We start from the raw sequence: 13,860 nt of genomic DNA on the forward strand, positions 1-13,860 counted from the left end.
CCAGAAGTTGTGGGGACTCGTCTTCTTGGCACTGGAACCCTGGGCTGGGGAGCTCTGTATGGGACTTGCACCCTTCGCTCCTCTGGGGGGACCTCTTCAGCTGACATCCCTCTGAATATTTAACTGCCACACGCAGGTGTGGGACTAGCTCATTCTTCATCTCCATCTCTCGATGGAGTCTCGAGTTGGCTTCTTCTGTATGTCCTCAGTTGTAGAACTTTGGTTCAGCTAGACTTCAGGAAATGATGGGTTTTCCATAGTTTAGTTGTAATTTTGATGTATTCATGAAAGAAGGTAAGCACAGCTTTTACCTACTCCACCATCTTGACTGGAAATATCCTAAGTCTCTCTTGAGTTCAAAATTTTTCATTGTTATCTGCTCCCCTCACCATTGCCTGCAGGCATTTGTGAACCAAGAGGGAGAGGGCTGTGGGAGCTCTGTGTCATGGGAGGAAAGACGATTTTATCATTGACATTGTTAGTAATAAGAACATGATTTTAACAAAGAGCAAATTAACTTTTAGTCTATTTTATTGTTTTTAATTTCTTTTTATATTCAGTGCATCTCCATTTGCCTATACCTGATGCAGACTACTCTAACTGCTTCCCTCTTTGTTATGTCCCTGGCTTTTATGCAAAAATCCAAATTCTTAGTCTAACCTTTATAATGGGTTATCTCACAGCACTTCTGTAAAGGTACCTAATGCTTCAGGGTATGCATTGTTCACTATATTGTCTCACCAGCTCATGCCCCCAAACTGACTGGGTTGCTTTTTGCCTTCTGTTCTACCCATCTAAAACTTATCCATACCTCCAGTACAATGCTTTCATATTACCTCACAAATTATTAGCTAGCCTTGGAACTTATATCACTCTTATATTTATAGTTTATATTTTGAATTAGTTTCCCTGTGTGTATTTTGTTCTTCAATTTAGATGATATGTTGAGGTAAGTCATAAACTGTATTTGATAAAGTGCATTGGCACACACTGGAGCTTGTTCAATGATAATAAAAGGTAACTGCTTTTGAAATAGGAGTATTGGTCTCCATGCTGAATTCGTGTACAGCGCAATGAACTTTGATCGCCACAGGATGTCACTGCTTTGTAAGTCAAATTTTCTTCGTTTGAGTGTAGAGAATATAGGAATTCTCAGGAGAAAATTTTGAGAGATTGCAACACAATTTATGGAAATGCAACAGTTGGGAGGTGTGGAGATCAATAGAATTATATACACCAAAAAGTGAAAATACCATTTACACACTCTTAACACCATCTACAGTTTCATTCTTCTTCCCACTGTTAATAATTTGCAGTGTTGTCTTTTAGACCCATTTTCCTTTGTCTGGTGTGTGTGTGTATGTGTGTGTGTGTGTGTGTGTGTGTGTGTGTGTGTAGCCATTTAGTAGCTTTCTCTTTACATTTGATAATATTTCACTGGCTATCTTTTGGTCTTAATATATACAACTTTATATTATTCTTTTAGAAGCTAATGCAGCAATTTATGAATATTGAAATGATCAGTAATTGACATCATTAGTCCTCAAAATGATTGCCTGAGTATGGTCCAAAACTGAATAAGAGTGAATTCCATTCTGTTGCCGATTTTTTGAAACTGTACAGTTAATTACTAAACACTTGGGAGGATTGGTAGGTGATGAGCAATAAATTGAAAAGCAGCATGTGCAAACCAGATTTCTACTAGAATTTAGAACAGCATAAAATTAAATGCCCTGGAGAATTTATACAAAAGAAGGAGAGAAAGAGCCACAGGTAGAAAGACCATTAGAATACCAATGCATTTTTAGTTTGCATTATTGCTTGTTCATGATTATAAAATAATACATGTTCATTGTACAATACAGGAAACATAGAAACGCATTAAGAAGAAAACAAACATCTGGGTGGTAAAGACACAATGTGATATATAGATGATGTATCACAGAATTGTACACCTGAAATCTATGTAACTTTACTAACAATTGTTACCCCAATAAACTAATAAAAAAATTTTTTAAAGAAGTAAACGAACAGATAGTTACTAGACTTAGCATGGTGATCACATTGTAAGGTATATAAATGTTGAAGCACGGTGTTGTATATCTGAAACTAATATAACATTGTTGTATGCCAACTATACTTAAATAAAAAAAGAAAACAAACATTACCCTAATTCTACGATCTAGGCTTAACCACAGTTTATTTTTGCTCATACAGCTTCTCACCTTTTTATTTAAAAAATTTGATGGGATTGTAAACTAGTGCAGCCACTATGGAAAATAGTATGGAGGTTCCTCAAAAAATTTAAAATAGAGCTACCATATGACCCAGCAATCCCACCTTTGGGTATTTATCCAAAGAAATTGAAAATACTAATTCAAAAAGATAGTTTCACCCTATGTTCATTGCATTATTTACAATAGCCAAGAAGTGAAAATAACTTAGTCGTCCATCAATAGATGAATGGAGATATATATCACATCTTTTTATCCAGAGCATTATATTCCATAGAATCTGAATGCAACTGGGGATACTGAGTATGGAACTATTTCAAAAAATTTGACTTGATGTTTCTCCTCACCCCATTCCATGTCCTTGAATTTATGACCTTACACAGAAGCCTTGTAGCCTGAGCTGAGGGCTAATTCTAGTGAATCATAGATTCTTCCTGTGTGTATGGCTCTATTTTATTCTATTTGTTGGTATGTGTTAGAAGAGAGGATATGGTTAATACAGTGGTACACTAGAAAATGTCAAAGATCTCGATTTGGATCCCAGTTTTATCATTTACTACCTGTATTCATAAAAGAAAATGGGTCAAACAACCCTGGATATATTTTTATCCCCCTTTGGAGATGATAAAACGGAGACCCAGCCAGGGAGAAGTGACTTAATTAACATCACACAGCTAGTATATAGTAGAACCAGGATTCAAGCAGAAGCCTGTTTGAGCCAGCACCTATGTGCCTTCCACTCTACCACGTCAGCTTCTCTTTAGGACTTCTGTGAAGGTGAAAGAGAGTATGTCTTCAAAGTGATTGCCTCACCTTTTTGACCAAAGCCTTGATAAAAGGTTATGTACTCTTTTACCTCTTCAGTATCCAAACATCTCTTCTCTGACTCCTCTTGTTTTTGTTTGTTTGTTTTGTTTTGTTTGTTTGTTTTTGCATATTCTCTTTTTTAGGAGAGAAGCCTTATAAATGCACCTGGGATGGCTGCTCCTGGAAATTTGCTCGCTCAGATGAGCTCACCCGCCATTTCCGCAAGCACACGGGCATCAAGCCCTTCAGGTGCACAGACTGCAACCGTAGCTTCTCTCGTTCTGACCACCTGTCCCTGCACCGCCGTCGCCATGACACCATGTGAGCAGCACAGTCCACACTAGAAGAGTTGCTCTGGTCTCATTCCTGTATATGAGCTGAGGTCGTGACCATCTTTTCCTCTTTGATTTCAGCTTGCCTCTAAGATGGGGTTAGAGCAGCTCACTGAGCCAGGTTGATGAAACTAGAGGAAAAGATATCTGGCTACCCATGGGGGCTCCTTATATTCCATCTTCACCTCTTCACTATCCAGTCCCCAGTTTTCTCAACCTCTACATAGGTTGAATAAAAGTGCAGCACCCATGATCTGCGATAGAACATTTTTTCTACAATAGCAAAACAGGAATCAAACTCAAGGCTGTGAACAAACATAAGCTGCTTTTTTTCCTGTTTTTTTTCTCTTGTTTTCTAGAATTCTTATATATATATATATATATATATATATATATATATATATATATATATATATATATATATATATATATATATTGTTTTTGAATCAGCGCTTAAAAGTGGTTGGTAATGTTTTAAAAAGACTTTTTCTAAGTTCCTAGATGGAAGAAGGCATAACAATGTAGTTGGTTGGTAGCATTTACATAGATTTGGGTCCTGAGTATAAGACACATGCTCAGTGAATAAGCTGAGTCCCACACAAAACTCAAAGGTTTTGTAAATTCAATCCTATTTGTTCTTACAGTTTGTTTTTCAGATAGTGCTGGTGCTTCTGCTCCTTAAGTCCATGGAAGGGAATGAAGGAATCTTCTTGTCTTTCTCCTTCTTCCTCTCCTTCCTCCTTCAGAATTAAAGATTTTACAGCACAATCACATTCTTTGTTAGGTAAAATTTGGACTAGTAGTCAAAGCACACATCAACATGCCAGTAGGATGAAAAGTGTTCCAGAAGAGTATGTTGGGCAGTGACAGGAACAAGCAGAATCAGGATGATCCTGAAAACAAATAGAGTGGGGCTTTCATTTGGATAGTATACTAAATGTGCTGTGATCACAAACCTCATTCAAATGGCAGCCTGTTCAGACAGTGTCTTGAGGGGCTGCACCTGTACTGTTTATCTTTTGTTTACATTAAGCAACTGTTACGAGCATATTGCATGTTGAGAAATCACACACTGGGGCCATTTTATAGAAAGGTGAGGGGTTGTAAGAAAAATATTTGTTTATTCTGTGGCATTATTAGCATGCATTCCTGTGTTTCAAATGGAATATAAGAGGCTTTTAGTAAAAACTGAAGTACAAAAAGCAATTTGATGTTTTGCAACTGCTATGAGCACTTAAGCCATTTCTTTTAGCCATTATTGCACATTGCATAATATACACATTTGATTACCCATTCCGACTGTTTCATAATAGTCTCTGGAACATAAAACACTGTGTTCCAGGCCCTGGACATCAGATCTACCTCCACATGGCATATTTCCTCTCTCCAGGAGGAGGGGGAGGTTTGCATCACTTAACTTTGGACTCAGCCTCTCTCCTAAAGGTTGTCTTCATATTGAACCCCTTTTCCCTAGCAGATATTCAACCAGTCCCTGCTTGAACACTTTAGATTACTACCTCCAAAGGCCATCCATTCTGACTAAATCATAGAATTCTAGCACCAATAAGGGTTCCTATTAACCATTTAGTACTACCCATCATTCATATTTTACAGATGAGATAAATACAGGTCAGATTCTTTCCCCAGATGTTTCCTTGAGGACTTAATAGACCTGCACACCCATTCTCCTGGGGATCATGTTATTAAAACAAATTAAAGAAAACTTTACATGATTGATTGCAGTATTTGTCCAATTCTATATGTTATGCTTCAGAAAACTTTAGACCAGTCACAAAATCATTTATGGTTGATTAAATAGTAAGTAAAATATTCTTGTTGTCATTGACAGATGACATTAGGTGCACAATTTTTCTCTTCTAACACTTTCTATAATATCTCAGATTTTATTTACCTCATTTCAACATACAATGTCTTTCCAGACCATAAACCCTCATAAATTCAAGGACTGCCTGTATTTTTCACAATGACACATGGATTTTTACTATTATTGTTATTTTGATATAGACTTTTCCCTGACTTTTGGTGTGCAAGTTCCACACTGTAGACTAATTATTAAAACACTAGAACATACCTAGGGCCAGTCCATTACAAGGAACTTCTATGTAGCTCTAAGACAGATTTCTAAATGTGAATTACCATCATACATTGGTTTAAGCTTATAACTGAGTAATTGACATGGTGTTTCACAGTAGAGTCCAAGAACTTACCCATTTTCTCTAGACTTTGAATCCTGAGACTCCCTTTTCCAGAGTTCATAACTATCCTGAGCCCTTAGACCTCAGGATCTTTTGCATTGGAGCGTATAATCTATTAATGAATAAAAGCTATCAAACATGCTCTTTGTACTAAGATGATCAAATTAAAATTCCAAATATTGGTATCCCTGACATCACTAAGCTTTTATTCAAAACTTTTCCTGCAATGAGGGACTTTGTTAAATGTTTTATTAATTGTCTACAGTCAGGAAACAATTCTATTCTTATTTCCCTCTCCCCTCCAAATAATGATAAAATTATTCCAATCATTTACATATTCCTTAAGAAATATATCAAAATTTATTAAGAGTATTTCGTAGAGGGATTCAAATACAGTACAATACAGTACTGCTCTAAAAGCACATAGAATTTTGCTAATAGTGAGATTAAAAGCAACTGTCTCTCTTAGATAGCATTTAGGATTAATTGAATATGCTGTGCTCACACCAGCAAAGCACCATTGTGTGGACAGTTGCCTGGGCATGGAAAATGGCCCTGTTTGATTGGATTGTATAATATCCTGGGATTTGTTGCAGTGGGCTTCCTCCATCAGTAGATGATTGGCAGTTGAACATAAGTATTGATGATTATGACTGGAAAATTTAGGAAAAACTGAGGAATGTGAACTGGTTTGGTAGATTAAGTGGAGTGAATTGTGGGCAAGACAGAAAGGTTTTGAGACTAACTTCTTTTTAAATAAAATTTTCATTTTAGAACAGTTTTAGATTTACAGAAAAATTGTGAATATTGTACAGAGAGTTTCCCTTTGTCCCACATCCAGTTTTCCCTATTATTAACATCTTTCATTAATATGGCACATTTGTTATAATTAGTGAAGTAATATTGATACATTATTAAGTAAAGTCTAAACTTTATTCAGATTTCCTTAATTTTTACCTAATATCCTTTTTCTGTTCCAGCATCCAATTCAAGATATTACATTACATTAAATAGTCATATATCCTTAGGCTTCTCTTGGTTTTGACAGTTTCTCAGATTTTCCTTGTTTCCTATGACATTGAGAGTTTTGAGGAGTATGTCCCCCAATTGAGATTTGTCTGATGTTTTTATCATGATTAAACTGAAGTTATTGGTTTTTGGGAGAAAGACCATAGAGGTAAACTGCTATTTTCATCACATCATATTAACATGACTTATATAATATCACATCATATTAGCATATACTTATTTTCTTGATGTTAAACTTGATCACCTGGCTGATATAGTGTTTGTCAGCTTTCTCCTCTGTACTCTCCACACCCCGCCCCCTACATTCCATACTGTACTCTTTGGAATGAAGTCACTATGTGCAGCCCACACATAAGTAGTTGTGAGTTATGTACCACATCCTTCAGTGTGAATATCTACAAAAAATTATTTGAAATTATCTATGGGAGATTTGTCTCTTCTCCCTCATTTATTTATTTATGCAGTAATTTACTTGTATTAGTATGGATTCATGGATATTTATTTTATACTTTGAGCTATAATCCAGTAAAACTATTTTGTTTGCTCAAATTTTTCCAGCACTGGCCATTGGACACTTTTTTGGATTGATTCCCAAGTCATTTTCTCATACCCTCATTTTTTTTAGCATATACTTATTTTCTGGCACTACAAAATGCTCCAGGTTCATCTTGCATATTTTTTGGCCCATTCCTGTAATCAGCCATTTCTTTAAGTGTCCTGGTTCCTTTTAATGGAGAATTGTATTAGAAACCAAGATATGGGCATTAGGTATACTTGTTGCTACTGGGGTGTTGTTGTTTCTAGGCAATCTCAGCTGACAGAGCAAGGAAATATATGTGTGTACACTAACTCGTGTATATATATATATATATATATATATATATATATATATATATATATTTCTATATGTAATCATCCATATCTTTATTAAGCTATGAATTCATACTGATGTCTCCAACTCCAATCCATTACCAAATGGATCATTCTCGTCTTTTCCATTTGCTTATCTGTAACTTCCCACTCAAACAGTGAGAAACCCGGCTGCCACACTCTGACTTTTATTTACTTAATTGTTCAATTCCAGTATACATGTATAGCGGTATCTGAATGGTTAACCTGTGGGTAACAACTAGAACACAGTGCTCATGTATATGATAGTAACATTTTCAGAACTTCAACAGCTCTTTGAAACAAAGTGATTTGCAAAATTCAGGAATAGGGATTTCTATGATCTGAGTTCCAGGAACTTGGGGGTCTATCCTGCCCCCAAAAGATTATCTCAAGAACCAAACCATTGGTAATTAACCTAACCTTAAATAAACCAAGGGAAATTATTGATGCTCCACAATGCTAATACCTATATAGAGATGTGGACACAGAAGAAAATGGGTGTGCCCAATTTAAAGATACACTTAGCACTATCCTCACTGAGAAATATGGCTGTCTGATAATAAGAGTGCTACCCTAAGTCACCTCTCTACTCTATTTTTCCCATCTCTCACTTGGCTGACTCTAGGCAAGTCACATCACCTCTCTGTGCCTCAGTTAACCCATCTATAAAATGGGGGTCTAAATATCTACCTCACAGGAATGTTGTGAGGATTCTTATTAAAGTATGTTGGCAAAAATGATGGCAGATCCTTAAATGAATAACAAAGTCTTATGATCATTACTATGATGATAATTATAGTACCCTATATTTACCTTAGAAAAGGGAGAGGATTAGGAATTATGGGTGATAAAGAGCTAAATTTGAATCAGTAACAAGAATAATTGAAGAATGGTCACTGGAAGCAATATTATTTCCTCTCTTCCTCTTACTTTTCTTACATTCTCTTCATTACTAACTATACGATTCTCATGTTTGCAGATTCGAAACATATTAGGGCCTAAAGGGATAGGTAGGCAAAATATGTTGCTTCAAAAACTTTTCTTCCCCTTTCCTCACTCTGCCTGGACCACATTGCATGTCACCCTGTCAGAAGCACAAAGGCAATTTCCCAGAGCCCTTCAGAAATTGGCCAGTTCAGCTTCACCAATTACATTTTATCTTTCCTGACTTATTGTCCTCTGAACAGTATAGGCAGGAGGTAAGTGGGGTGGGGTGGTTGGAGTGGGAGTGGGATGGAAAAGGATACAATTTATACCAGTGGCAGGATGTTTCTTTGATTCTCAAACACTGATTTCACCTTCCATTTCATTTTCTGGTGGTGGGTCAGGAGCAGGGGGAGAGAGGCTATTTTGTTAACTGTTAAGAAACTCCACTTCCCAGTAGATATTTCCCAGGGTCAGTACAAGTAGTTGTGGTGGACATTACTTTTGAACTATGTTGTATGCAGTGCTGTTTTCATCATATTTCTGAATAAAAAGAGGAAGAGAATACCTAGTGTTGTCCATCCCTGTTTTTTGGCAGGAGGCCCCAGCAGGAGAGCAGTCCCAGAAAGTGACTTCTATTTGTGTAGGGGAAAGAAGCCTGCTGTGAAGGGATTGATTTAATGTTTTTCCATTGTTACTTTGTTTAAAGAAATTACAGAACAGTATATAAGCTTTAGTCTCTATAACTCTTAAGTTTGTGCCTCGTTATTTCAGTGCTTTAGAGCACCACCCCATTTTCTCTCTATTTTATACTAGTTCTTGCTCCAGAAACATGGCTTTGAAGCTAGGATCATGAACTATCTCTTATATACAAGCCTGTTATGCAGCTGGAGGTAATCAAGAATTGCCTCAGATAGCATGGTCACTTAGAGGTTACTCTATTCTAACTTAATGGGACTCTCCCTCTGTGGCATCCAGGCAGGGTGTGTGCTTGGGTACTAAGTAAACTTGTTATGTTTGATTATTGTACTTTTTTATTAATAAAATAACTAAACTTCAGAAACCATAGATATTATTTTGACTTTGTCTCCATTTTATGTTTCCTCAACATGGCATGACATGAGTAGATCATTTTTTCCTCCTTAGCTGGGTGAAGTTTTGATGAAACGACTGTATATCAGCATGGGACAAGAAAGGAAGCTGATCGGTTTTAAATACAATAATTTCTCTGTTGAAACACATGAGGCCCTCCCCATTCTTGGGAATCTGGTCAGCAATGTCCCTGAATGGGGCTTCATGAAGACTGTTTGCTCTTTTTGTACATTTCCTACAAAGACTCCCACAAGAGTTTGTAAGATACAGACTCCATTGGCTAGCTTTCCCTGACCATCCCTGCTCGCCTCACCATTTTGTTTGTTTTTTCCTAAGAAAGAATGTTGGAGAGGAGGTTATTGGGATAGCTTTAAACTCAAAAGCTACCTCAGTATAAATACCACCCCTGGGTGGGGACGTGGGAAGCTGCCTTGTTCTAAGACTGCTTTGGGAAGCTTTGTCTTTCAGAGAGACATTGGGTGGTGAGGGAGTAGAAAGGGGGAAATCCTGTGAGAAAGATTGAGAACAAGATCTAGAAAAACAGATCGAAGAGTGACTGTTCCTGGAACTGCCAGAAAGGGATTTTTAATACAAATGATATAAAGTAAGACTTCTCAGAGCTTGTAGGTTTCCCAGTAATATTTCTTTAGTCATTTCTTTATTCTAAGAGTCATTGTCATTCCTTTGGGTTAAAAGCATCATCAACTTGATGCTACGAATATTGACTGAAAAGCTTCAAGCAATCCAGATTTTTTGCCGGTTGCTATGGAAATGGATAAAACACAGCTACTCTCAAGAAATTTACTTCCTAATGGGGGATACAAGAATGAAAACAAGCACAGTAGTGTTTTAAGTGTCATAGTAGATATATGTTCAATATTTGTGATGTATGTTCAATATTAAATATTAATTATATGTTCAATATTAAAGATTAATTAATTAAATATATGTTCAATATTTGTGATATATGTTCAATATTAAAAATGTGTGAACAACAAAAGGTACCATAAAAACTTAAAAGACAGCCACATACATAACACATAATTTATATTCAGCATATATAAAGAAATCATACAAATAATAAGAAAAACACAATATAAAACATGAATTAAATTAACAAGTAATCACAGATAGATTACATGAGTATATATAGTCAATAAACATAAAAAAGATGTTCAACCTCACTACTAATCATGTAAATAAAATTAAAATGAGAACTATTTTCAACTCACTTGAATGGCAAATATTTATGAGTTTCATAAGACCAAGTGTTGGCCAAATATATGGAAATGGGCAATTATAATACATTACTGGTTGGAGATAAAAAATGGAATTCATATTGGAGGGAAATTTTTCTGTATTTGTTATGACCAAAGAGACCATCTACCCTGTATCTCAGAAATTCTATTTTTTGTATGTCTACAATAGAGAAATTCTCATATATGTAGACGTTGGTGTATACACAATAAAGATGTTCATTTCAGCATTCATAATAATCATGAAAAATTATAAACAACCTAAATGTCTATCAATATGGGAATGACAATGGACTATGGTATAAACTTTGCTGTGGAATGTAATGCAACAGTTAATAGGAATGAGGAAGAGCTATATTAACCCAGATGGAATGATCTTCAAATCATGTTCTTTTAAAAGAATCCACACCAACTAGATTACTGTGTTATTGTATTGAAAGAAATGAAGGATTTAGGTTTGAGGGTTCAAAATAAGTCTGTGAGAATGCAGAAGGGAAACAACTTATAGGGCTGGCAAAGAATATGGTCAAGAGAACAATGAATACAAATGCACCTCTTTTCTGAATTATTTTATTGCAAAAAACAACAGGAGTTACTTGGGAGAGTTAATACAAAAATTTGTGTTTGAGCACTCACGAGTACATTATTCTAATTTATTGGGTTAGGTACAGTCACTGTGCAGAGAATGAATGGGGATAGGTAAGAATGGGACCAGGTACCTTTTGAAAATAATTAAAGTACATCGCGAGGGGAAGGTGCGTGTCCTGATGAAACAAAAGCAAAGAAATCATTGCATCTTGGCCAAGGGATTATAAAAAGCCAGAAGAGCTGGGAGTGAACGGCCTAGAATACAGACTTTTCACCCTTCTCACAAGGTGAGGGGTGAAAGGAGGACTGATCTGATGGCTTGGTTCCTCATGGTGAATATGTGGATCTGTTATTTTAATTCCATTGGTAGCCTGGATAGTTTCCTTCAGCACTTTCTCCAAATTTTATATATATATATATATATATATATATATATATATATATATATATATATATATACATATATATATATATATATGTATATATATATGTATATATATGATTTTTATTAAAATATAGTTAACATACAATATTATATTTCAAGTGTACACCACAGTTATTCAACAGTACCCACCTGCCACTATACATAGTTATTACCATATTATTGATTATATTTTCTATGCTAAAGAAGTGATCATGATAAGTCCAGCAATCATGACACTGTACCATGCTATCACAATATTATTGACTATATTTTCTAAGCTGTATATTACATCCCCAAGACTTATTTATTTTATACCTAGAACTGTGAACTTCTTATTCTTTGTCTTCCCACCTTTTTTTAATTTTTCAGAGTTGACATTCAATATTATTTTATATTAGTTTAAGGTGTACAGCATAGTGGTTAGACACATTTATATAACAAGTGATCCCCCTTACTAGTACCCACCTGGCACTGTGCATAGCTATTACCATATTATTCATTATATTTCCTATGCTGTACTTTACATCCCCATGACTACTCTGAAGCTACCAATTTGTATTTCTTAATCCCTTCATCTTTTTCACCATGCCCCAATCCACCTCCCATCTATGACCTCGATAAATATCTGATGTCATACATAGTTATTACAATATTATTGACTATATTCCTTTTGCTATACCCTACATCCCCACTACTACTGTTACACTACTGTGTAACAACGAATATGTATTTCTTAATAACTTCCCCTTTTTTAACCACCTCCAAACCCCCTCCCGTCTGGCAACCATTCAAAATGTTCTCTGTATCTATGACTTTGTTTCTGTTTCATTTGTTTATTTTGTTCTTTAAATTCCACTTATAAATGAAATCATATGTCATTTGTCTTTCACTGTCTGACTTACTACACTCAGCACAGTACCATCTAGGTCCATCCAGGTTGTCACAAATGGCAAGATTTTATTCTTTTTTACAGCTCAGTAATATTCCATTGTATATATGTGCGACCTTTTCTTTGTCTATTCATCCATGCAGAGACACCCAGGTTGCCTTAATATCTTAGCAACTGTAAATAATACTGCAATGAACATATGGAAGAGCATGTCCCCTCGAAGTAGCATTTTGGATTTTGGATAAATACCCAGAAGTGGGATTACTGGGTCCTTCTTTGTCTCTTGTTATAGTCTTTGTTTGAAAGTCTATTTTGTCTGGTATAAGTATTGTGACCCGAGCTTTTTGTTTGTTTGCTTGTTTCCATTTTCATTAAATATATTTTCCATCTCTTTACTTTCAGCCTGTGTGTCTTTGATCTGCAGTGAATCTCTTGTAGGCAGCACATGTAAGTGTCTTCTTATCCATTAATCCCCCCCCCATCTTTTTATTGGAGCATTTACATTGAAAGTAATTATTGATAGGTATGTAGTTATTGCCATTTTATTATTCATATTTTTAATTTCTTTTTCATCTTAAAGAAGTCTTTCTAAGATTCCTTGTAATACTGGTTTGATGGTGATGAACTCCTTTAGCTTTTTTTTTTTTTGTCTGGGAAGTGCTTTATCTGCTCTTCGATTCTAAATGATAGCTTTGGTGGGTAGAGGGATCTGGGTTGTAGGTCCTTGCTTTCCATCACTTTGGGTATTTCCTGCCAGTCCCTGCTGGCCTGCAAAGTATCTATTGAGAAATCACCTGATAGTCTTATGGGAGCTCCCTTGTAGATAACTGCTGTTCTCTTGCTGCTTTGAAGATTCTCTCTTTGTCTTTTTTTTTAAATGGTATTTATAGCGAAATTACATTTCTTTTTTTATTTTATTTTGTTGGGGACTATTGGAGAACAGTGTTTCTCCAGGGCCCATCAGCTCCATGTCATTTTCCTTTCAATCTAGTTGTGGAGGGTGCAGCTCAGCTCCAAGTCCAGTTGCCGTTCCAGTTGCTGTTTTCAGTCTTTAGTTGCAGGGGGTGCAGCCCACCATCCCAGGCTGGAATTGAACCAGCAACCTTGTTGTTGAGAGCTTGCACTCCAACCAACTGAGCCATCCAGCCGCCCCTCCATAAGCTCAGTGGCAGCTCGTT

General features: G+C 36.0%; 1 protein-coding gene across 9 annotated transcripts in view; it reads left to right on the forward strand.

Annotated features, from left to right (window-relative positions):
- KLF8 (KLF transcription factor 8) overlaps nucleotides 1–9,501 on the forward strand; it is a 205,099-nt gene extending 195,598 nt beyond the window's left edge. For 8 of the 9 annotated variants that reach the window (XM_074323662.2, XM_074323664.2, XM_074323663.2 and 5 more), the window contains one exon: nucleotides 3,185–9,501. In XM_074323662.2, the coding sequence (XP_074179763.1) occupies nucleotides 3,185–3,366 (182 nt within the window). In that variant the 3' untranslated portion in view covers nucleotides 3,367–9,501. Of the gene's footprint in view, nucleotides 1–1,036; nucleotides 1,108–3,184 lie in introns of all 9 variants that reach the window. The other variant, XM_074323660.2, reaches the window with a different exon arrangement.
- The last annotated feature ends 4,359 nt before the right edge of the window (nucleotides 9,502–13,860 follow it).

Source organism: Rhinolophus sinicus, chromosome 18 (assembly GCF_057876585.1).
Source record: "Rhinolophus sinicus isolate RSI-liver-muscle chromosome 18, RSI-T2T, whole genome shotgun sequence".
NCBI lineage: Eukaryota > Metazoa > Chordata > Mammalia > Chiroptera > Rhinolophidae > Rhinolophus > Rhinolophus sinicus.